We start from the raw sequence: 25,762 nt of genomic DNA on the forward strand, positions 1-25,762 counted from the left end.
AAAAGACAGCAGCTGGACCTTATTAGGCTTAAATAGCCATGAAATGACTCGCTCTCTGGGATCGCCATCTTCTCCATTCAGGAGTGTTGGCACCACTGAATTACTTCAAACTCTGGCTTCCCCCAGTTTTATTTCACACCCAGAAAACATATGCTGGAACATAATAGGATTTCAGAGTTTCCAACACGCAGGATCCTAGTCACTATTCCCCACCAGGAGTGTGTCTAGAGAGCATCCTCCTCTGTCAGACCCGTGACGGGCCCTAGTCTGGTCCATTCCCAACTTCAGGTTCCTAATGCTCCTACCGCAGACCTCACTTTGGCTTTCAGCCTGAATGTGTCTGGAGATTTTAGCTCCTCCAGACACACCTGTACAGCTGTCCTTGCAGGTGTGCTAATCTGCTAGTGCACAGACTGCCTGTTTACAGCCCCCTGCAGGCCATTCCGTGCACTGCCTTGCCACTATAGTCAATACCTTTGTAATATTTTAGTTCAATCACCCAACCACAAGTGATACATTTTAATAAGTTTTGTCTTGGGTACTTTTACAGGGGCGATAAGCCTCCCATTTACCGTGAATGGAGGTCAGAGCGATCCGCGGGTGCTTCACCTCCATTGACTTGAATAACTATCGCTGTCGGGTGCTTATGTGCCTAACAGTTCTGTGTAAAAGTACCCCTACCCATTTCTCTACAGTAGTTGGGCAGAGCCCTACTGAGTAGTATTTTCACAGTGCCTTCTAACATTGCAAAGACTGGCAGAATTGCTTTAAAACATCTCATAAAAATGTGTCTATTGTATAGTTTACAGAGAAACTGTAATTGTACCACAAGAGATGGTCTATTTGAAGTGAACATGCCATTACCTATGTAATCATAGTGCTCAGGACAAGGAGTTTAGTACATCTCTAGATTTTCACATGAATATTCAAAAATCACAATTTTATTAAAAACAGAAAACTACATAACTGTATAATACAATAATTACTATATAGTTTCATCATTTTACCTGCTAGGAGTGGACATTGCACAGGATTGTACTGAAATACAATGTGGAGATCTGCCGATACCATTTATAAATACTTTAAATCCGCATTTACTAAATATAAAGTGTGCAATAAGGCAACGTAATGTACTTACAATCCTACTGGTCTAGATGTATACAAACTGCAGATATACAATACCATTAGATTATAATCCGCAGTGTAAACCGTCAGACCGTCTGCGACCACACGAGAAATATCCAAGTCACTTGCCAACACAAAGAATGAACTAAAAGACTAAACCAATCATCCCTCACACTGACTGACATTTGCAGAATGTACTACCGTAATATCTATAGGGATGGCTAGCTTCAATAATATAAACTACTATACCAAATATATAAAACCAGAGGGTTCACCATAATGGACATTCATGGCATGCCCTTTGGCTTATCCAATTTTCTTCTCTTTAAACAGCCCCCAAAACTTTTGCTATAAGGATAGGGGCTTCTTAACTTGCTCCAAGACGGAAGAAGGGTAGAGCTGGAAAGCAGCGTTACAGTGCGAGCCAAGGAGACCACAACATACTGGAGATTGCATCTCAGAACAGAGTAGGCAGCCCACCCGCAGGCCAATAAGAAGCAGAATGAAAACCCTGCACTTTCTTGCCAGGAGTGCAACGTGTGGTAGATCGCAGGAAGAGATCCAAAAACTGCAAGATCCATGATCTACTGTATGGCTGCATTGTACCTTTTAACTTATGACCCACATTTACCCCTAACCCTGGCACATGCCCAGCTTCCACCTCATTGTGAGCAGGCCTTATTACAGAAGTTTTAGTAGAGCTGGAAGAGGAGATTTGTTAGATTTAGAAATTCATAGTTTTTAGACGCTGAACTAACAAGTTTAGGGTTGTTTCAGTCTCCTGCTCCGTTCAGGGGCTTCCTGCAGGAGGAGAGAAGAATAAATAATCACGCTTTCTTCCTGCATTTGGGGCCGGTTCTGTGACAGAAAGACAAACACGCCATCAGAACAAACAGCTTTTTGAGAGTGCGCGTTATTCCCCTTCATACTTCAGAGTCTGAAACTTATTTTGTACCAAATTGCATATTGGCCACATTAGGTTACCAATCCAGTCTCTTATTTGTACTGCAGCACATCTTCAATGAGCTCAACCAATAGAGAAAAAATATATATATATTGCATATACATTAAACTAAATTCTTACGACTGGAGAAGTACCATTTCTAGATGATAAATAGTTAACATGGCTGTCTTTTCCCATCATGAAAATGTTGTCCAAAGACAAGTGTGCCTAAAACCACAACCTACTTCTGTATGTATAGTGCTAAATATGTGAGATAAACCCCATTACCATGGCTGATCATCAATGTAAAGATATACATAGTGTAGCAAACCAACATAAAATAGCCTAGATGCTATAAAGCAAAGCAGTGCATTGAAATAGTGTGTAAACAGGTAGCCTTCTCTGTTCTTAGGACCCTCTCCTACCGAGAGTCCTTGCAACTAGCAGCGCAAAGAAAGTAGCAGTCAGTGCAAAGTACTGGATGGAAGGTATAGACAATGGAGTAGTTGTGTAGGAATAGAACAGGTCCATTAATATTACGGATTTAACTGAACTGATAGCTTTCCATTTCTATACCAGTTCATTTCAGGTTGCATTAAGGCAGGGAAGCTTAGGGTACTGATATTTTTTCTTCAAGCTAAAGTTGATACTATACACTTTAGCATTTTAGGAGAGCTATATATATTTAAAAAAGAAGTTAAATAAATCTACAAATACAATTTTAAGACTCCTTTAACTGTCTACACTTGTAAGAATAGCTGCATCATGAGGAGAACTACAGAAAGGAAACGGATGGATCGGTAATGGTTCTATAAGCCAACGAGAACAGTGCAGCTTTGTATCCGTCACTATTCATGTTCAGTTCTAAGTACATGAGGCACTATGCACTCCATACAGGCTGGTAACATTACATTTCACTAATAGTAAGCCACATAGAATCACTTCTAAAAGCTACATTCAGTCCATCGTCCATTTAAGCCATAATGGTGCATGACTGGAGATCAAACCAATGGGAGTCACTTCAGCTGAGCAAATTCCTGTAAGAAGGGGATACCAAATGTGCCGGGATACTGCTGATCGGACCAAATGGGAACCTCGTGCTGGAGGGGCGTTCTCTTTGGATAAAACGTGTGATGTAGGTCATAGTTCAGTAAGCAGCTTAGAGATTCCATGTAAATATCAGCAAAACGAGAGAGGCGCCTCAAGAAGTAGGTTGGGTTGTGATCAGTCCGGAATATACTACCAAAGCGAGGGTTAAAGATTTTTCGTGCCATGTCCCTAATATGGAAAGAACATAATATTAGACAGTAACTTGTAGAATAACTTACAACATTACCGTAACCCACTTCTGTATGTGGAGTGCTAAGTGTTATGGGATAAACACCATTACCAAGGGAATGAAACTGGATTGTGATGAAATAGAATATTTTGAGAAGCAAAAACATATGCAAACCCCTCAACTGCTACAATTTATGGGTTCATCACTTGACCATCTAATGGCTGCCATCCTGGAAGTTATATTGGGAATCAGAAAGTGTATGTGTACTTCCAATAAGGAAAGCCAGGAAATTACAAGTTACATATAGTATTCAATTAGCCAGAAACAAAGTGGGTGGGGGTGATACAGAAGGTACATGGACAGGAGGTGGAGCAAGGGGGAGCACAGCAAAGCAACGATAACATGCAATATACAGTTTTTAGGACACAGAGTGTGTAGTACAGGAGGTCTGGGGCAGGAAGTGTACATGATGGGCAAAAGTAGGAAGTCATATGGAGGGGCAGGAAGTGTATTGTGGGGGACTAGATCAGGAAGCTTGGTATGCTTCTTTGAAGAGGTGCGTCTTTAAGGCGCCTCTGAAGTTCCGTGCGTCAGGGGATTGTTTGGAACACCCTAGCCCAAAACATCCGGAGGGACGGTGCTGCTCTAGAGAAGTCCTGGAGGCGAGCGTGTGAGGTTTGTATTAGAGGGGTATTTAATCTGAGTGTGTTAGGAGAGCACGAGCTGGGTGATGTATGGACAGGAGGAAAGAAATGCACGGTGGCGCAGCGCCATGCAGAGTATTGTGGGCAACAAGTTTGAATTAAGTTCTGTAGTGGATGGGCAGCCAGTGCAGCGAATGGCGTAGTGCAGAGGAGTCTGAGAAGCAGCTGGATAGGAAGATGGGTCTAGCTGACGCATTTAGTATGGATTGGAGAGGGGAGAGTCTGTTGCGGGGAAAGGCCAATGAGCCATCCCCAAAAAGAACATAATTAGTACCTGCAAGTTAATATCAGGGTGGAGGGAGAGGAAAGTCTAGTTCTTGCTCATATTAAAAAAAAATAAAAAAAAAAATTACCTCATCTCTTGCCTTTCTTTTATCCAATCACGCAAAAGCATTTGTGACTCCGCATCTCTGTAAACCTGTAACAAATGAGACCCCATCAGTAGGGGACCGATTTATACATACAAAGAAATAAGGTTCAGGGATCATTTTGGATGTTTGGAAATTGTACAACCCCTGTAATTGATGCATTCTAAAATGAGCAATGGTGGCAGAGAAAAAAAAAAAAAAAAGACAAAAAAAAAAATTTCCTCTGAAGGAGGAAGAAGCTTGGTGGCTCAGTGGCTAGCACTGTTGCCTTGTGGCACTGGGGTTTAAATTGTCCAACTCTAGAAAACATCTGCCTGGAGTTTGTATGGTCCCTTTGAGTTATTTTTTTTCCCCTAACACGTAAGGGGAATAGAAGTATGGCGGGTCAGTTGCTAGCGAGCTTGCCTTGCAGCGCTGAAGTCCAAGGTTCAAATTGGACCACGGGCAAAATATGTATAGGTTTAAGGTTCTCTCTATTCTTGTTCTCTTCTGGAGCAGAAAGGACAAGTGTGGTGGCTTGATGTTAGCACAAAGCATTAGTGCCGAGTTCTAGGTTCAAGTCTGTCCAAAGGGAAAATCTGTTTGGAGGTTTTCAACATCCGTCTAGTGGTTGTCCTTGATGACATTTGAACCTAGGATCTGAGCACTGCAAGGCAGCATTGCTAACTGCATTCAGAGAGGAACCACCACTTAGAGGGCAAATTTGTGCACCTGATTTTCACCCTCATTGACTTTAATGCATGTTGGAATCTGCCCATCCCGATTCAAGTAGTTTCTGAAAGATTGGGCCTGGCGCTCCAGACCCGAATATTCAAATAATCATTCAACACTAGCCCCTTGTCCTCCATCACTGCAGCCGAGCATGCATGCTGCTGCTCTATTAAACTCAATGGGACTGACAGATAGGATTTCCAGACAAGTGCTTGTAGTTGACAGTCAGTAAACCCTTAGTAACATATCCTTTAGCAGACATACTAAGCTCAGTAAATCAGCCCCTCGGTAATCAGGCATCTGTCACTCATCTTGTGGATAAGCAATTCAAGCATATTCATAGAACAGTTAAGTACATTTTGTATCTACTTACTTCCACCAATTTTCAAGTTAGTTTGTTCACCATTTGTACAACGCTGGTGAACAGTTTTAATTGAAAATTGGGAAGGCCCATTCTTGCCTCCATCCACAGTTTTTCCAATGTGGCTAGCTTCTGGAACAGTTCTGCCCTACACTTTATTTGATCAGGGAGCAGAAGTTAAAAGGGGAGCAGAAGTGTCTCCTCCAACACAGTCCCATACTGAAATGGAGAGCATGCAGTGAGTTAAGCCAATAGCAGCATGTTGCACTCAAGTTTTCAATTCTACATTAGAAATTTAGGATATGTACAATTAGTTGCAGATCCCAAGAGGCTTTAAGTAGGTTACCAGAAATAAGCTTTCCTGACACTGGAAGAGAGTGACCAAGCGTCCTCTCATTAGCCCCACAATAGACGTCTACAATTTAATGCAAAGTGAATTTTACAGAAAAGTAATCATTGTATTTTTTACATACCTGCATTCGTTCAAGTAAACCCGTTAAACCCTGAAGCCAGGCCATGGTCTGAATATACTCCGATGTGTTCATGATGGTAAGCTCTGATTTCAGCTCAGGAATAATGGCACCAGTTCGCCACCCATGCTTTAATGTTAGGTCCTAGGAAACAAGAAATTATGCCCAGGCATTGTTTAGATGACACATTGTTGAATCTCAAGATTACTGGGGAAGGCAATGGCAAACCACCCCACAAAGACAGTCTGCAGAGAAAACGTCACAATGTGACAGCCATGACTTGGTGCTTGCACTATGGGACTTTAACCTTTACCGTACAAGACACTATAAAAAGCCTCCATTGATTCTAATGGGGCTTCTTAGATGAACGCTCGAGTGCCACGATCTATTTTAGTGCGTTTCACCGATTAACACACCTCACCACCCATTGCAATGATGGGGTATGTTAAAAACTGCTCAACGTGTTTGAAATCTCTTTAAAATGACGTGTTTTACAAATGCCTGTGAGCAGCCTAAAGGTAGCAAGTTTTTTGTGCATCCAAAATGGAATTAATTTGAGAATGACTACGTGCCTGATCTAATCTCTTACTACTTTATTACTAGCATAACATTAGAGCAAAGTCCCAGAGGACAGCTCCACGCTGCTTAGGGCTCACACACAGCTGTACTACACTTGTCTTCCCTTCCTACAATGGTCCAAGTTTGATGCAAAACTCAAACTGGATATGGGCCAAATCAGTGCTCAGCAGCCACCCCATGTAAAATGCCATTTACTACAGCTCCCTTCCTTTGGGTGCTGTATTTCTTCGCTACTATAATAATTTTACACATTTTCCAATAGATAGGTTTATTCAACCGATTACTTATCCAGCTGCCTACATGATGTATAGAAATCTTTTGGAATATTAATAGAAAAGTCATGGAAGTGAAACAAGTTACATCTGTTACTTAAACAGAACAGTGTTATGCTGGGTTCCCACAGGGCGGCTTTACCGCGGAAGTCTCGAGGTATTGCCGCAGTGAAAAAAAACACAAGATTTTCACAGGATAAGTGCAGCTTCAAAAGCCATGGGTTTTGGAACGGCTTTGCTGCATGCTCTTCCGTTGCGGCCGGCTCGGAAATTCTGCGGCAAATCCGCCCTGTGTGAACCCAGCCTTAAACTGGATTTAATGTTACATAGTTTAGTAAATAAACAGGTCTTACTGCCAGATCGCTGTATATATGGTCACCAAAGTACAACACTTTTGATCCTCGCCAGCCAGTGAGCTTCAAAAATTCAAACAGGTTGCCCTAAAAGTCAAAAAAAAAAAAAAAAAAAAAGAAAGTTACTATACTGCAAGCCTTTAAAAACAGCTGCAATGCAAAAAGCTACAGAACAAACCTGTTTGTAAATCTTCCCCTTTTCTAGTTGGTGAATTTTATCCCACAGCAAAACCCCTCGATCTGTAACCTTCCGGAATGGTCTGAGGGCAGAAAGTGTAGAAGAATTCAGTTAGAGAGTTTTACTGTAGTATAAAAAGAGCATTAGAGGCCAGAGGTCTCGACAGCCACAGAACATACCAAATGCCACCCCAGTCTCCAGACTGCCACCTAAAGGCATCACTTAGGAACAACTCTATGAAGGCCATCGGCAGTAACTGGTTTGTATGAAAACAACCTGGATTGAACCAGTTAAGTTTTATAAAACTCTTCCCACCATTAAGCATTGCATCAATACGGTTGAGCAAGATGCACAGTATCAGATTGTGAATGAGACTATGCATGTGCCAAGGCTTAATTATGGCATTGTGTGCGCTGACTGATGCCTAGCTGCAGTGACGGAAAAACAAACACATCTGATGCCAGTCTGTCGCTGAAAATGAATTCTATATCAGATGGCACGGTCTGTGGCACGAGCACATAGAGATCATAATGTAGGAAGATACCTGGACTGTTACACTTTCTAAGACCAACTTTGCTACAAGTAGTGTCCGTACTGAAGAGGAGCGTCTCCTCCACATATGAGGACAGCAGTCTGTACACATTAGGTTGTGAAAGTACGAATACTGAAGATTTATTGCAGTTAGATGCAGTAAGTTTAGTTATAGCAGATATAAAAGAAAGGTACAAGGGGGATGGTTACACCAGTGAGAACTGAAAGCATTAGGCAGATTTCGGACCCTTTCTACCCGCTATGCGAGTACAATCTACAATACTTACCTCCTTTTGTCATTGAAAAAGTTTGGCTTGTCAGCTTGAACAATGACGACATCAAACAGCTCTCTCCAGTCTTTCCCCACAATGAAATTCATTCCTTTGTCTCTGAAAAGTTAGGAAGATTATTAGTGTCACTAAGGGTATCCACATTTCTGCCCTTACATAAACTAGCTAGATCAATGTTGAGGCAGGCCGGAAGGGTTCGATCATGTCGAGTCTAAAATGCATCATTGGCGTGACCAACATTTTCCATCATTCCAATCCTATAGATCACCTTCATAACATTTACTGTATGTGATCTCCAAGACTAAAGAGGTTTCTTATCCTTTAGCCAGCTTGAGGCGATGTATTCCCAATATTACAGATATGTGCAAGTGTGTCATGCACTACAATCTCCTCCAACAAAGCCAACACGCAGGAATGCTATGTAACAGGCATAGGGTTTGCCTTTTCCGGTTTAGGATTTCTGTAAAAACTGGGTCTAAGACATTCATGTGAACAAGGCTTTAAAAGGAAAGCTGTAAATAAAGATGCAATTTCTAACACATCCCGCTGCTATTCTATAGGTCTTGGATCAATTATAAGAGAAACTAGATTAAGCCATTCTGAGCCAATGATAACATTATGCTCTTTATGGGCCAATTTTTTTTAATGATCTTTCTTTCATATTCTAGCATACTATATACTTTGTATCACCTCCTTTCCGTTTCTGGACTTACTATATATCATAGATATAGAGCCTCTGGGCTTGCCCTATCATGACCCCAATATGTGCAGCCCTACTAACAAGTCATCACCCTAAAAAATGCCTTTCTGATTACAACTTCATGATTAGGAGTGCACTCCTTTGCTGAATTGATTTATTGGTGCAGTGTAATATCTGGGTAACAAATCACATTGGTAGGTATTGTATATGCACTTCTGGGGTACATATTAGGGTCATGATAGGACAAGACAAGGGGTTATAGATCTGTATTGCCTACTTTGTCTCTGAACCCATATTATATAATTTTTTTTCTCTATTTCTTTGGGCCTTTTTATATTGAAATATAAATTTCCATATTTAGTGATAGTTTGAATATATAATATTCACTTACCTGCGACACATACTATATATGGGCACTCAGATTTATACCTTCACCCAAATACTCCCAATCCTGAAGGACCACTGACTGTTCCCAGCAATAGAAACCACGTAATCTTGTAGATTGGCTAACAAAAATACATGATGTTACAGTGAGCTTTCAGATTCTTATCGACCCTTTGTGAAAACTAGTTTGGATGGCACACAAGTATAACATACAGATGTAGAGGGGAGGGGGGTGGGATGACACCTCTCGATCTAAATAAATGTTCACACACAGAAATTTGAGAGACTTAAAATAACACAAGACAATCTGAGCAGAGAGATAAGTACTAAATCAGTCCACTGAGCAGAAGGTGGCAGTTTTATGATGTCCGTTATCTCTACTGCACATAAAAGATGGAAACACTACTTCTGCAGCACCACCTATTGGATGGCAACATTAAGGTGGTGCTGCAAAGTTGGCATTTCCATCTTCTACGTGCAGTAGAGGTAATAAACATTATAAAACTGTCACATTCCTCAGCCCAGTGGACTGATTTAGTACTTAACACAAGACAATCTGAGCAAAGAGATAAGTCTCAAATTTGTGTGTGAACATTTAGCATCTGTGTTATATTTGTGTGCCATCCAAACTAGTTCATTAGTATGACGAAGGGTTCCCTTACTGAGAACAATCACGCTACAGTACTGGCTGACACGCTATTAAACCATTTTATATTACCTGGAGGAGCACTGGGACTACAATTCTACTGCAGTAAGCTGCAAATTCACTTTTCAGAGTAGCAGCAAGTGAATGGATGATACATTGTAGCCCCTTTAGCCCCAGCTCAGGATCCATTCCTGTTTTTGGCCACTATCAAAATTTGTAATCACTTACACAAAGCTACTGGGGCTGTTTGTTATGAGAAACATCTTTTTGCCATGATTTGCCAACTTCGCCAACACAGCACGAGTTTTCTCCCCATAGCAAATATACCGCTCTAAGAAGAAAAATGCATTAATAGAACAGAGATGTAAAGGACACATACATGAAACCAAAGCGCACACTCTTAAAGGAAATCTGTCACCCTCTTTTCACAGCCACACGATCGTAACAGTCATGCAGATTACAGTGAGGTCTATATCTGCAGTATTTTTTTTGGGGGGGGGGGGGGGGGAATACAATTCTATTAGAAATAGCACATACTTAGAGGACTAGTCTTCAGTATTCACAAGCTGCAGCTAGCTACACCCACTGATTGACAGCTGTCTGCCTATTAGGAGATCAGTGACCATGGAAAAAAGTGGCAGATCCCCTTTACAGGAGTATATAATTTTGGACTAAAAATCAGTATAGGAACATGTTACTTATCTGAATATTTTGGCCTTCTGTCTTACCAATTGTATATCCCAACCCTCCACTTGGCATGGCTACTCATGAATCCCTGTCTAGCCTTCTGCATATACATAGGATGTAGAGAAATCTACTAAATTGGCAGCAAATGTGATTGATTCTTTTTCTCAGAGTTCATATTTCTCTATAAATCCAGGCCTCAGATTATAATATACAGGCCTAGCATTGAGAAAAGGTCAAATTCTTCATATCAGGTCTCAGCTGAAAACTGCTACTGTATAAAGTTCACTCTTCAATGATTTTATGTCACTCATAAAGAGATACAATCTCCTTGTGGCGTCTAAAAAGAATGACCAGTCAAGCAGAACGTAGCAAGACTACTCCACTACATTTTACGGATCAGCATGTCACAAGCCTTAGTCTCAACAGGGTATTAGAAGGCGGCCCTACTTACCGATGTCAGCCTCTACAGCTCGGTACATCAGTCCCTTCACATGGACGTCTCGAATTGCATCCTGTTTAAAGAAAAAAAAAACCAAAAAACTACTGAGTGATAAAGATTATTATACCTCATAATGGAGTATAGACCCCTCATAGCCCATCCAAGAGAAAGGTCATCACAATTAGAAGTGTAACAGTAGGAGGCGGAGGAGGAAATTCCAACGCGTTTCTGTAGAAAATTTAGACAGGACCACCTGGATTTTGCTTATTGACAGGACTAAATCCATCTACAGCTTTTGCTACAGATCTGTACAAGAGATCTGCCACTGTTCACATGCCGGAATTGCCTGTATGTTACAGTACGAGTTTGGTGCACTGGATAATGAAACTACTACAAATAAATGCCTTCCATACACATCATGTTAATATGCTTTCACTGCAAAGGAAATAGTAGGTCATCGAGTCCCCCATCATGCGTTTCCTAGTTATTCCTCATAAACTACCACAGATGCCTTATATGTGAATGCAGTCAGATTCTGCTTGTATGCATTTTCCTTAGCTGGTAGAGCGGCACTGAGCAGTGGGAGCAAAAAGTAGCTCCAAAAATAGCAGTAAGCACTTAAGGGGAACGACTCCTCAGAAGAATGATCCTTTGGCAAAAGGAAGTTTATTAAACTTGTAAGAATTATTAGCGATTTAAAAGTTTGATGTCAAAATTAGATTTATAGGAAAAAAAAAAAAAAAAAAAAAACTGCAGTTTTGCCAACCAAGCCCAATAAGCCGTTCTGTAGAGATTACTTTTCAGTAGTCCTCTCATTATCACAGGCAGGATTACAGTGACAGGTAACATCTACATATAGGAGGACACAGGATCCACCATAGGTGATGGACACTTTCTACCCCTCCCTATATTCTGTGACCCGTGCAGAGGTCATTGTATATCCAGAACACACTCCCATAGAAGTCAGTGGGTCAGCTCTTGTACTGTACATTGTGTTCTGCTGTGTGTAAGGAGTCTCTAAATGTTCACTGCAACTCAGGCAATATGGCCACCCCCTTAGTCATGTACAAACAGAATAAAAACCTACAGTCAGGAAAAATAAATGCTTCATTATCTGCTTCTAATTAGCAAGTCGACAAGCTTTACCAAAAGGGGTGGGGTGGAGTTCGGTTACTTAGAAGTAGGAAAGATCAGGAACCACTAGGTAGCTAAAACTGAGCCGTTAATAGGGAGAGTACAGCAAAGTTTTCTCATCCGCGTCTAAAAATGAGGGGGACTCACCATATAGGGAGAGTACAGCAAAGTTTTCTCATCCGCGTCTAAAAATGAGGGGGACTCACCATATACTTACTGAACACTAGAAGAGTCACCACTGCAGGAGGTTTATATGGGCTTTGTCTTAAGTCTACAGATGTGCAGCATACACCGAGGACCAGCGACTAATACCCACCTTGACATCTTTATACAGATGCACAGGCTCGTAGTCAATGTTGTTCTTTAGGAAATAGTCATTGACACAGGACAGCAGCGTCATCTCTGGTAAGGAGAAGATGTCCATGAACTGCTTCAAGGTGTTCCCTTCTGAGCTCTGCAAGGTGACAGAGGGAAGCGTTACAGCGCAGCGGTCCCTTATCCTTTACATATTAGTACCCCACGCTAACAGTCTGCCAAAATTAAAGTGACAAGTCAGTCCTACGCCTCATACACAAGGCCTGGTCATCTTATAGGTAGGGCAGCACAGAGCACTTAATTGCATTATAAGTCCAGTTATTTTGCATCAGACATGTCTATGTCAAACGGAAACTAAGTCGCGATCTCTGGCGACTGCTGGCCCATGTCCGCCCCCAACCCCACGGGCACTGAGTGAGAAGTCCTAGTTATCACCAGTTCTGTTACAGCTCACTGAAATGGAAGGACTCCTGTGTAAAACACATGGAGCAATACTCGCTGGTACAGCGGACCATGTCAAGATACTTAATGTTTAACAGATAATCTACAGTATAGGAAAGAATGACAAAGTTTACCTTTCCATAGAAGTCACTCATCTGTTCCAGTGGCACATGGGAACCTTGATACATATCGATGACCTCGCAATCAGGTACAACGTGAAATCCTCTGAAAATAAGTTACATTGTATTACACCACATGGGAGTAATTAGGACACATGTAATTATCTTGTTTGCATCAACCTGCACTATAAGTGATATTATGAAATGGTGTCATCTCATGTAGGACAGCCTTGTGACAAAAATAAAAAAAACACAAAACACACCACAAAACAAAAAACACAAAAACACATACCACCACACAACATACACTGAGTCTTGCAAAATGGGCAGAGTACAATGAGCCAACTAGAGATAGAAATGGGGGGTGGGTGGGAATAGTGGGAATGGAGAATATGCATAGTTAATGACAGACCATGTATGTCAAGACATCCTGACTTACAACGGCATGTCACCACCTAGTCAAGACTGATGTGTATAGTTTATAAAAGTTAGCCGGGAACGACTTGAAACAAACCTTACCCTGAAAATAAGCCCTAGCTGCATGAAACAAGACAAACCCCTCCCCCGAACAATACATCACCAAAAAGGCACTGTCCCGCTCTGCCACACGTCTCCTCTGTATCTTTGGCAGAGCTTCCTGGTTGGAAATTGTTTCATCGAGTGCTGGCTTTGATTGGTTCTCGAGCATCGCTCAAGAACCAGAGGCAGCACTTCCTGGAGGCGGGTTTTTCCCCCCCAATCACAGCCATTCATCGATTGGCGTTCGAGAACCCCAATCACAGCTAGCACTCCCTGGAAGCGGGGATTTTGAGCCTCCAATCCAAGAAGTCCTGACAGAAGACTACAAACAAGTAACAAGGATCTGCGAGTAGAAGTGCGGCAGACCTGACAGCGACTTAAGTGATTTATTTTTATTTTAATGCAGCTGGGGCTTATTTTTGAGCTTTTATAGTAGGCATTCCTACTGTAAAAGTTGAACTGCACTAGATTTAGGCCGCACACAAACCTACTATATCCACTCAGCTGTATGCACACAGCATGTAGTTACCCATGTGGAACGCCAGAGTCTTGGCTCAGGGACCACTTTTTGGCACAATCCGGTTTCAAAAGGTCAACAAGACACACCTTTCAGTCTGTTCACACTGACCATACTACATCACAGTACTTGCTCTGTAATCACATTTACACGGTGTGTATGATTGTACCAAGAGGCGAAAGGAACAAGTAGAATTTTAAAAAAATAAAATAGCTGAGCTTTGCAGGAAAATCTCAAATGTTCCCATCCAAGGATCCAGGATCACCGCAGTACGCTTTACACCCCTTTATAAGCATCCTAGTACCAAATCTCAGCTAAACCAGAGATGCACAAACCTTCTGGTCCGAGGGCCACATTCAACTAATCTGAGAGTCTCAAGCTGTAATAAAGTTTAAAGGGAACCTGTCACATCCCCACAGCGCTATAACCTAAGCCATGGTGTTAGGGGACGTAACAGGGAGCCGGATGTTTGTTTGTTTTTTACTCCACCATTCCCAGCATCCAGTGCTGTCACCCTTCGAAGATCACATAGCATGAACCCGATGACAGAATTAATTTCAACACGCCCAGTCTAACCCCTTTGGGACCTCTGCCCAAATACAGGCAGAAAAGAGGATTGGTTTAATTGCTAACCGTCTGCAGAACGGCTAAGAGACTTGGATCTGAGCGGGTTTCACACTACAGATTAAAGGAGATTTCATTATGGAGCAACTTTTAATTCCAGAACGAGGTGAACACATGCTGATGCCTCACGCTGCCATTTAGTCCAGAACGGATTTAGCAGCCAAGTTTGGGCTTACCAAGTACAGCAAGTAACAGTTTATTCTACAATCCTATTTATGAGCAGTTTGGTATGTGTAATCTAAATGAAAACGACACTGCTATGGCTAGGATCACATACTGACAATTCAGTTAGAGCTGAAAACGGCAGCAGAACCCTCCATAAGATCGCCTTCACGCAGGCGATAAAACTCTGCAAGATGTGCGTTTTTAGACAAGTATGAACCCCATTCTTTTGCATGGGGTCATACACGCAAGCCATGGTTTCCTGCATGGCACCACGATGTGTTATGCGGTAAACAAATCACAGCCCGTTCTATCTGGCTGTGTGATCTCGCATCACAGCACACATTGTTTTCAATGGGACTGGCAGCAGCAGCACTGGCCCCATTGAAAGCAATGGGAGAACTCTACAATCCTCTGCCACGGCTGTGAGAGCCACGGCGGGGGATTTCCTTTACGCCCACAGTGATGCAAGGCCATTTTCACATGAAAATGCCTCACATCTACGGGGCGTTCACATGGCGGGAAGCACAATATGGGGGGGGGGGGGGGGTGAGATTCACAGCAGGCAGCCATTGCAGCAGTGCCACAACCCCGATTGAGGAAACACTGGTGTAGACCATGGATTCAAACTCCAGTTCTCACAACTCCCCAGCAGGTCGGGTTTTCAGGATATCCTATAGAGAACACAGGTTGTCAAACAACATCACCTGCGCAATACCAAGGAAAGAAGTGCGGAGTGGAGTCTGGGAAACACTAGTCTACAGTTCCAGATAGTCATTTCTGGAGTCTAAAGTGGAGATTGTATAGATACAAATCAGTCTAGAGTTGGTACAAGAAATAGATGTGATGTCTGTGAAAAGTTCTAAACAAACCAACAATACTGATAGTGTGACTCACTGATACACTGTGCCCAGCTGGATGTAATGGAAGGAATCGATCTTCATTAATAGTGCCTTATAAAAAAGGGATAGAAAGACAAAAAAAAAAATCAGCATTTCCATACTAGCCAATTATAAGAGCTACTGGAGAGATGGAGGGTCAAGCTAGACCCTGGCAGCTCTGCCAGTGACTAATGTCACTATAGGGGTTGCTTTCCCCTGTGACTGGGGCTCCTATGGATGCCCCAGCTACAGTGGGAAAGTGTCAAAGAAAAAAAAAAAAAGGTGAATATCCCCAAGAAGTCTTACATGATGTCATGGGGGACATAGATAGTAAAAAAAAAAAAAAAAAGGCAGTTACAATATTGCAGAATAAAACAATACGTACATAAGAAAAAAAAACAACAAAGCAGACAACAAAAACCGTCGCCATATGCGCCCTGTAGACCAAAACCAAACATACTATATATCAAAACGTCCGAAACAAAAAAAAGGAACCCATACTTTAGTGTAACTATAAAAATAATTTTAAAAAAAAATAAGTGTTAAAAAAAGGTCATCTTTTTAAAGCTTTTTACCCCCAATAAAAAAAAAAAAAAAAAAAAAAAAAAGTGAAAAACATATTAAAAAATATAAATAGTCCTATATGTCATGGGAAAAGGAAAAACGCAGCAAAAATAATTTGAGTAGCTAAAGGAAAAAGAAAAAAAAAACAAAGCTGTAAAACCACCACATGGGTAAAATCCCTAAAAAGTGTCTGGTCCTTAAGGTACAAAACAACCTTGTCCTTAAGGGGTTAACATAGCATCCCAACTTTTTTGGGAATTGGGCCTGCAGTTTGACTCCGGTATGCTTGGACAGGCTGAAGCTGAAGCTAAGCGCGGTCTGTTCTGGGGAGCCCTGGCTGGGAGACGGTTCTGTAGCATTTATCTCCAAATGAACTTTCACTGTTAACGAGAATCCTTCAAAAAGAAGGAGCAGTTTAGCATGGGACCAGAGAAGCTTTGCACCTCTCAACAGAAGACCTTCATTGCCAAGTGTCCAAATACTAACCTTGTGGACATCATAGTGAAGACCTCGAATTGCAAAGTTTGGGTCATACTCATATCTTTTCAGTTCACTTGGATACTGTAACAAAAGAAGTTACAATAAACTGCAAAATACAGAACTAAAGCCCATAACACCTGAAGACTTAAAAAAGGTGTATATTTATTATAATTGCCATTAATTAATGCAGTCAGGCTTACTTATCACTTAGTCCCAGAGGGTGAAGCCATCACTGCTGCATTGTCCAAACCATATAGGGTCAATGGCTGTCTAGAATGGTTATCCTTGTGTACATGCATACAAATTTGCAGCAGGTTCCTATATACCTAGGACCAGGATATTCTCACCATTTGTAGATCCAAACCAAAACATATGTCAAGTTCAAGGACTTACAGCACCTCTAAGTGTACCATTCCCTCTTTCCTAGCTTCATGTTCCCCAATCCCGCAACTTTATTCTACAGGGCCAACATGTTTTCACAGCCCTGTAGAATATAGCTCAGACACCCAGGATGTGAAAACATGCATGGGTGATCACTAAGGGGTTAATACAAATTGCAGCCTCTACAGAGACAAAACAGATTGGAGTCAGGAATGAGTTTTTCCCTTAAAATGAAGAAAATTGGCTTTTTTGCCTTCCTTGGGATCAAAATTGAAGGGGTACATATGTAGATGAACACGTTTTACTATGTTAAAGCCGTAGAAAGTTCTGCAGTCCGCAGGAAGTAATGGAAGCCCAGCAATCTCCCCATAGAGAAGCATGTGTATATATAGAAGTGTTGCTATGCAGGTGTATTTGGGTCTCCCACAATATACAGTTATTTTAAAGGTGGGCGAGTTAGTAATAAAATAACTCCTCATGTCCCAGTCTATACAGCAAAGCCAACAAGCAAGCTATAAAGAACTGGAAGCTTCAGCCTAATGATTATTCTAAAATAATAAACTAATTAAATGTGTTTAAAGGGACTGTAGCATGTGAACACAGCAGGTCACTAACACAGGGCTGAATGATATGTCGGGATTACTTATTTTATACTTCTCTTTACACGGGAATGACTTACCCGATGCTCATTAATCAGCAGGTTGCGTGCGGTGTTGAAAATCAAAGTGTGAAGATCCTTAGAGTAGAAGGCTAAAGTATAGTCATAATCAAAGCCATAAATTTCAATGTTCTCCAGGCTCATTTCATTATTGGAGAAGATCGCACTTGGATTCAGCATGTTACTTGAAATAGAAGGGATGAACTCTGCAAGAGGAAAGAAGAATAAGGTACAAACAGACTTGTATGGGAGAGCACATCCACAGGACTCGGGGGAAGAGGCGGATTGTTGGTGGTACGGGCTATAGAGGCGAATGCCCTGGGAGCAAGGAAGTGGTTGGGTATGACATACCTCCACCAGCTCACCTGCCCCACAGGCTAGTTTATGGTGCTTCAGGCAGGTTTCCTTTACACACACAAGATACAAACATACTGAAACAAGAGCAAAAGTCACCATCCAAACACTCAGTGATACAACCATAGTACATCGGCAACATGTCAGTCATACAATGGTTTTGCACTTGCAGCTTAATAGGGAGGATGAAAGGAATTGTCTGATTAATGGCACATTGGTGGCAGTGGGAATTAAATCAAATAAATTGAGAATATCTCCCATGCTGCTGTGGCTCATCTGGTCTGCTTACATTGGCTGCAGATGGGTAAACAAGCATGTCACAGCCGCAGCCAACGTCAGCGATGTCCATATACAGGCCTGGGATGATCAACTACCAGTCCAAGTGACACCACTGGGACCAGAAGACCCTGTGACATCAGTGGAGCGGTAAATGGGTGCATTTTCAGCCTAGTTAGTGTTTTTTTAATGTACAGAATTAGCAATTCTAAGGCCGCCTGCAGACGAGCGGTTCGGATCCGGTGGCGAGAATTCTCGCCGCGGGACCCGACCCGAGCGCCTGCAGAGACGAGCGCGTACTCACCCGCGCCCGGTGGCCCCGGCTCTTTCATGTGCCGGCTGACGGGCAGCCGGCGCATGCACAGACCGGAGCCGGCGGCAGGGTGAGTGTCGTTTCTGTACGAGGCTCTGCGAGCCCCGCACAAAAATAGGACATTCCGCGGTTTGTTTGCCGCGCGACATTTCGCGCGGCCGTCTGCATAGGAGTGCGTATTGTAATGCACTCCTATGCAGGCTTTTAGTGGGATTTCCGCCCGTGTGCAGGCGGCCTAAGAGTGTAGGAGTCATTCATATACGCTAGTCTCAAGCCCGGATAAATGGGGAGGGTTAGGGGGAAGACCTGGTGACCTATCCTGTAAAAACTTGGAAACCCTAGGAAAGCATTTTTTTTGCAATAGGTTTTATTAGCCTAGTTTGTACAATTTTCTTACAGAACAGCTCTACAGCTAGCTGAAGACAGCCCAGCATGTCTCACTCCATCTGCATAGCAGAAGAGGGCGCTCCAGCTGTGCTTGCACTGTTCTATCTAGTGCAGGCACAGCTCTTCCCATAATCCAGTTTATTTGTCCTTTATATTTAGTTTTTGGTCCACCTGTGCCATAGGCTCATTTTATTATTGTCCTGCCCCCATCCCAGGGTAAGGTGTAAGGAGAAGCGGTTCTGTGCTGCAGACAGCTTCTCCCCTTCACGACGCCCTTTCTTCACCAGACCTGACGCACTGTCAGTGTATGTCACAAGCGATGCACTAAGCCCGACAGTACATCAGGTCTGGTGGGGAAAGGGCGCTGTGCAGGGGAGAAGCTGCCTGCAGCATGAAGCCACTTCTCCTTGGACAGTGCCTGGGGACAACAGCAGGGGATTAAAGGGTGTCATCCGCTTAGCGCTGGCTGCTCTTTGCGAACAACATAGCCATGCCATCTCTGGATTCATGTGCATCACTTACAGGGGGAAGAGGTGGCAACAGGATGCTCTAATTTTGTGCACAAAGGGTCCCTATAAAAGTCTATGGGACGTGCGCAAATGTGGACGCAATACACGCACAGATGAGCAACACGTGGTGCAATTCTGCAGGACATAGAACAAATGTGGGGCTCACTAGGCTAAATAGGCTGTGGGACGTGTTCTGCATCCATGTAAACAGGCCCTGCGAGTGCAAAAGGTACAGTAATATGTGCCAAAACCGCACGCAAAAGGGGCATAGTTCATGGCGCACATGTGTGCAGCAATAAAACAAAGTCAGACCCAGGCCTGTTCCACACGGGTGACGCAATACCGCCACAAGAAAAGTCGCAGCGATATCGCATCGGTTGTCTGTGCAATATCACAGCAATATCGCAACTTTGTGGCGCTCTTCTGCCAGGATTTTTTTTTGGGGGGGGGGGGGGGGGGGAGCTTGAAAAATAAGCCCTATCTGCAGTTTTAAAAAAAAAAAAAAACATCACCTAAGCGCTTTCAGCTCCGCCGCATCTTCTCTCAGGTCCCAGGAAATTTTCTTAAGGCATGTCTTCCTTGTCAGGGAACTAAAAATCCCTGCCTCCAGAAGTGCTGGCTCTGATTGGCTCTCGAGTGCCGCGGCTCAGCCAATCAAAGGCAGTAATTTTCAATTCCCTGACAAGGAAGAGATGCCTGAAGAAAAGTTCTGGGGACCTGAGAGAAGACACAGCGGAGCTGGCAGTGCTGCTTAGGTGATGTATGTTTTTTCCCCCTCTGCGGCTAGGGCTTATTTTAGGGCTTTGACAGTAGGATTTCTTACTGTAAGGCTGGGTTCACACAGGGCAGATTTGCCGCGGGTATCCGCCTGCGGCCGCTAATGCCTGCGTGGGCCAGCCATGGGGACGAGATTTGTCAAAAATGTTGTCTACACGGGACAGCCAATCCGTTGCGGCAATTCCGCAGGCTATAAAACATCGCTAGGGTGAAGGAACCCATTGGAAGCCATGGGCTTCGTGTACACGTGATCTGTAGCGCCGTCGCATCGCAAGAAAAATCGCACGATCTTGTCCGTGTAAAGCCAGCATCAGCGCTCGTTCCCATTGTGTCAGGCCAGTCTAACACCAGTTTTTCCAGCACAGCGCTAAACACTATCAAATGCCACCATTGGTGTTAACGGCGCTCCTCAGACATGAAACGCTAAAATATGGCGTTTTGTAAACGCCGTTGGGTCTATTTCATGCGTTTCTGTGCTTTGCCCACTGAAATGAATGGGGAGCGTTTTTAGTGATGCTGAAAACACAGCAGAAGGTGGTGGCTGCGTTTTTTCGGTTCTGCAAACACAATCAGACGCTGTAAAGTCGCTGAAGCGCAGTATTTTTACCAGCGCCGTGCGAGCGGCCGGGAGTTACATGTGAATGCCATCCGTCTGGAGCAAAAAAAAAAAAATAAAGTATTTAGTTATTTTTTAACTGCCCATATTAATTGCACGCCGGCAGCCCCACAAGTAGGGCACCCCCTCCGTCCGGGCAGCCACCACACTGTCATCAGTAGGGGGGGGGGGGGGGGGGGAGGGGGTCACAGCTTCTGATGGGGGAGGCACTATTACTGGGGTCACCACTTCAGATCAAGGCTGGGCATCTTGCATACTGGCACTTCCAATGCTTGGGGGCATGGGTGGGCTTTGCTGGAAAAGGGGGCACATCTCACGCATGGCCTCTGTCAGCATACAGACTAGGGGCACCCGGGGCTGCCAGGCTCACCACACACACCAGCAGGTCTATTAGGGGAATAGGATGCCAAGGTGGGCAGATAGTTTCCAGAAGTTACACTTGGTGCCCGGGGAACCCCATCCTCCAACTGAGGAGGTCCATGATCATGGCACACCTGCTGATGCCGGAGCAGCAGAGCGCAGTGCCAGCAGTCCGGCTCCTCCATGTGCCCCTGCAGGCACAGTCCGCGGCAGCCGCCACCTGTCTCAGCCGCCGGCCGCACTCACCGTTGATGCTCCTCCGCGCCTCGCCGTAGTGCGCACTCAGATACCTCCGCATGTCGCCGTCCTCCGGGCCGGTGGAGTAACCCGCCGTGAGCTGCCGGCCCCTGAGCGGAGGTCCGGGACTCCCCGCCGCCCTCCTCCCTGCGGACAGGCTCAGCCGCCGGCAGCAGCCTCTGAGAATAGCCCGAGCGTGAGCCATAACTGGACTGCGTGCGCGGAGAGCGGCGGCGCCTCTATATAGGAGGACGGCACCTACTAGTGACATCACTGCCAGGAGGGGGCGGCACCGGGGAACCCTGAAGAGCGGCGGCGGGCAGCTCACATGGGGACAGATGGCAGAAGGAGGCAGAGAAAGTGCCTGGGGGTGGCGCTGTGGAGGAGCCCCTCAGTCACCGTGCGTCCACTTATTGCCACCAATGGGGCTGAGTCCTGTCAGCTACTCCGGCATCATCATGTGAACAAGCCCCCGTACAGCCGGTGTCACCACCACCAGTATCTGCTCCTCCATCAGTATCTGCCCCTCCGCCCCAGGACACATCCGCACATGTGATGAACCCTCTGAATCCAATGGCTTCTCTTCACAGCGTATTGCGCGCGCCCAAATACAGCCGTGTGAAGGCCGGCACGCGATACGCCGCGAACAGACCCCATCGAAGGCCGGCGTGCGATACGCCGCGAACAGACCCCATCGAGGGCCGACGCGCGATACGCCGCGAACAGACCCCATCGAGGGCCGACGCGCGATAGGCCGCGAACAGACCCCATCGAGGGCCGACGCGCGATAGGCCGCGAACAGACCCCATCGAGGGCCGACGCGCGATAGGCCGCGAACAGACCCCATCGAGGGCCGACGCGCGATAGGCCGCGAACAGACCCCATCGAGGGCCGACGCGCGATAGGCCGCGAACAGACCCCATCGAGGGCCGACGCGCGATAGGCCGCGAACAGACCCCATCGAGGGCCGACGCGCGATAGGCCGCGAACAGACCCCATCGAGGGCCGACGCGCGATAGGCCGCGAACAGACCCCATCGAGGGCCGACGCGCGATAGGCCGCGAACAGACCCCATCGAGGGCCGACGCGCGATAGGCCGCGAACAGACCCCGTCGAGGGCCGACGCGCGATAGGCCGCGAACAGACCCCGTCGAGGGCCGACGCGCGATAGGCCGCGAACAGACCCCGTCGAGGGCCGACGCGCGATAGGCCGCGAACAGACCCCGTCGAGGGCCGACGCGCGATAGGCCGCGAACAGACCCCGTCGAGGGCCGACGCGCGATAGGCCGCGAACAGACCCCGTCGAGGGCCGACGCGCGATACGCCGCGAACAGACCCCGTCGAGGGCCGACGCGCGATACGCCGCGAACAGACCCCGTCGAGGGCCGACGCGCGATACGCCGCGAACAGACCCCGTCGAGGGCCGACGCGCGATACGCCGCGAACAGACCCCGTCGAGGGCCGACGCGCGATACGCCGCGAACAGACCCCGTCGAGGGCCGACGCGCGATACGCCGCGAACAGACCCCGTCGAGGGCCGACGCGCGATACGCCGCGAACAGACCCCGTCGAGGGCCGACGCGCGATACGCTGCGAACAGACCCCATCGAGGGCCGACGCGCGATACGCTGCGAACAGACCCCATCGAGGGCCGACGCGCTATACGCTGCGAACAGACCCCATCGAGGGCCGACGCGCGATACGCTGCGAACAGACCCCATCGAGGGCCGACGCGCGATACGCTGCGAACAGACCCCATCGAGGGCCGACGCGCTATACGCTGCGAACAGACCCCATCGAGGGCCGACGCGCGATACGCTGCGAACAGACCCCAATCGAGGGCCGACGCGCGATACGCTGCGAACAGACCCCATCGAGGGCCGACGCGCGATACGCTGCGAACAGACCCCATCGAGGGCCGACGCGCGATACGCTGCGAACAGACCCCATCGAGGGCCGGCGCGCGATACGCTGCGAACAGACCCCATCGAGGGCCGGCGCGCGATACGCTGCGAACAGACCCCATCGAGGGCCGGCGCGCGATACGCTGCGAACAGACCCCATGGAAGGCCGGCGCGCGATACGCTGCGAACAGACCCCATGGAAGGCCGGCGCGCGATACGCTGCGAACAGACCCCATGGAAGGCCGGCGCGCGATACGCTGCGAACAGACCCCATGGAAGGCCGGCGCGCGATACGCTGCGAACAGACCCCATGGAAGGCCGGCGCGCGATACCCTGCGAACAGACCCCATCGAAGGCTGGCGCTTGATACGCCGCGAACAGACTCCATCGAAGGCCGGCGCACAATACGCCATGAACAGACCCCATCGAAGGCCGGCGCGCGATACGCTGCGAACAGACCCCATCGACTTCACAGAAGCGAATTACTCCGGCGCATTTCAGTTGCGCAAAAGAACCAAGGCAGCGTGCTCTATCTTACTGCAAATCTGCAGACAAAAAGTCCCCATAGAAGTCAATGGAGATGCGCCGTACGCTGGGGGAAGCGTGTAACACTGCGGAGGCTGCAGGGAAAGAATCTGGAACTCCTCAGACTAATGAGCCATTTCAATGACGGGGGCATCAGTGCCTTTTTTTTGGTGCATATATGCACACCGTAAGTAAAACACGCAGATGTGTGTGCAAAAACATCAGTGTTCGTTTCGCAAAAGCCCAGTGATCGTGTGCGCACAAATATGCAAACGCTTGTGTGAAGTCGGCCTGAGGCAAAAGTAAGTGCACACTTGCATAAAAAGAAAAGATTCTGCAACAACAAAAAAAACTAACCTTTTCTCTTCCATTTTTAATGTCTGTAAAAGAACCTGAAATAAGCGCAGTTTGCGTTCTGTATCGCTTTTTTAAAATGGACTGCACATGCATGGCGCCCGTGTGCCGGCCGTCTCTTTTCTTGAATGGGCAGGTCTGCTCCGTTACATGGATCAGAAGGGTGATGTGATACATTGTTTCACACAGTCCACCTCTGCATGTAGAACCTCACTGGTGTCCGGCCTCATTAATAGCAGTGTGAGTGCTGCTTGTGCCAACAGACCACCCGCGGGCTAAAGAACCGCCAAAGAGAACACAACACTGCAGCCCCCCGACTACGGAGGACAGGGCTCCAGCCATCATCCAGTCAGGACCATAGGCCGCCACCTTTCAGATGGGAATGCCCTTACTGCCACTAATGGCACACTGCTATGTACATGATGCATTCAGAGCATGGAGGCTACATTCACGCCAGCGGAAATCTCCTGTGAGTTTTGTGTGTTGCGAGAAGCACAAAACTCGTGTGAATATGAACTCCGCTCTTTTGAACAGTCCTACACAAGTAAGGGGGAAAACATGGCTGCTTGTCCTCGGAACGCATTGCTACATTTGTAGCTGAAACCCGTTCCATTGTTTCATCAATGCGAGTTTGCTGTGCAGCGGTGGCAATATGTATCATATGTACTAATAGTAAGCAAAAGCTGGTGGGAAAATAAAGTAAGTATAGCAGAACTAGACAATGGCATCAGGAGTATCTCAAACACCAGAGCTCCTAGAACGAAATGGATGGGAATATGGGAATCAGTGGCACAAAAAACCCAGAATAAGGTCTAAAATTCCAAACAAACGCAATCCTAGGCAGACGGCCGTGACTTGGCCACGCAAAATCTCGCGCGGCAAACAAATCGCAGCATTCCCTATTTGTGTGCGGGGCTCGCCCGGCAGCCGGCACATGAAAGAGCCGTGGCCGCGGGAGCAGGTGAGCGACTCGCTGCTCTCTGCAGGCGCTCGGGTTGGGTCCCGCTGCGAGAATTCTCGCAGCCGGATCCGACCCGGCCGTCTGCAGGCGGCCTTACTTGTTACGTTCCTGGTCTTACTGTTTGGCTGCTTTCACATGAACATAATACTGGTGCCTTTTTGCACCTTTTACAGGCGCTTTCTTACAAATGAGTGTCCTGGCCCAAATGCGGGTCTACTGAGCCCACACTAGTATTCTGTGATTTCAGGTCAGTAGCCCCTTGGTCAGGCTTGGACACGTCTATAATAACGGTACAAAAAGGCACTTGCATTACGCTCGCGTGTAAAGTGGCCTTTGTGCTACTGTAGTAGCTATTTAGTATTGTGTCATCCACA

At 46.1% G+C, this 25,762-nt stretch overlaps 1 protein-coding gene across 1 annotated transcript; it reads right to left on the minus strand.

The window, feature by feature from the left end:
* Positions 1-921: 921 nt before the first annotated feature.
* Positions 922-21,892, minus strand: NT5DC3 (5'-nucleotidase domain containing 3). The gene is made up of 14 exons (XM_066591429.1): positions 21,654-21,892; positions 17,837-18,021; positions 16,783-16,857; positions 15,749-15,804; positions 13,045-13,135; positions 12,471-12,608; positions 11,033-11,093; positions 10,123-10,225; positions 8,162-8,263; positions 7,344-7,425; positions 7,166-7,252; positions 5,965-6,105; positions 4,405-4,469; positions 922-3,346 (listed from the first exon to the last, which is right to left on the minus strand). The coding sequence occupies exons 1-14, from the start codon at positions 21,847-21,849 to the stop codon at positions 3,085-3,087; spliced, it is 1,644 nt and encodes a 547-aa protein (XP_066447526.1). The 5' UTR covers positions 21,850-21,892; the 3' UTR covers positions 922-3,084.
* Positions 21,893-25,762: the final 3,870 nt, after the last annotated feature.

This window comes from Eleutherodactylus coqui, chromosome 2 (genome assembly GCF_035609145.1).
Source record: "Eleutherodactylus coqui strain aEleCoq1 chromosome 2, aEleCoq1.hap1, whole genome shotgun sequence".
NCBI classification, from domain to species: domain Eukaryota; kingdom Metazoa; phylum Chordata; class Amphibia; order Anura; family Eleutherodactylidae; genus Eleutherodactylus; species Eleutherodactylus coqui.

Excerpts from the sequence above, each read along its gene's own strand:
- NT5DC3 (XM_066591429.1), bottom strand. The coding sequence starts at position 21,849 with ATGGCTCACGCTCGGGCTATTCTCAGAGGCTGCTGCCGGCGGCTGAGC. Across the intron at positions 13,136-15,748 it reads CAGCTGGGCACAGTGTATCA|AGGATTTCACGTTGTACCTG; the intron begins GTGAGTCACACT and ends ACTTATTTTCAG. Across the intron at positions 12,609-13,044 it reads TGAGTGACTTCTATGGAAAG|AGCTCAGAAGGGAACACCTT; the intron begins GTAAACTTTGTC and ends GTCACCTTGCAG.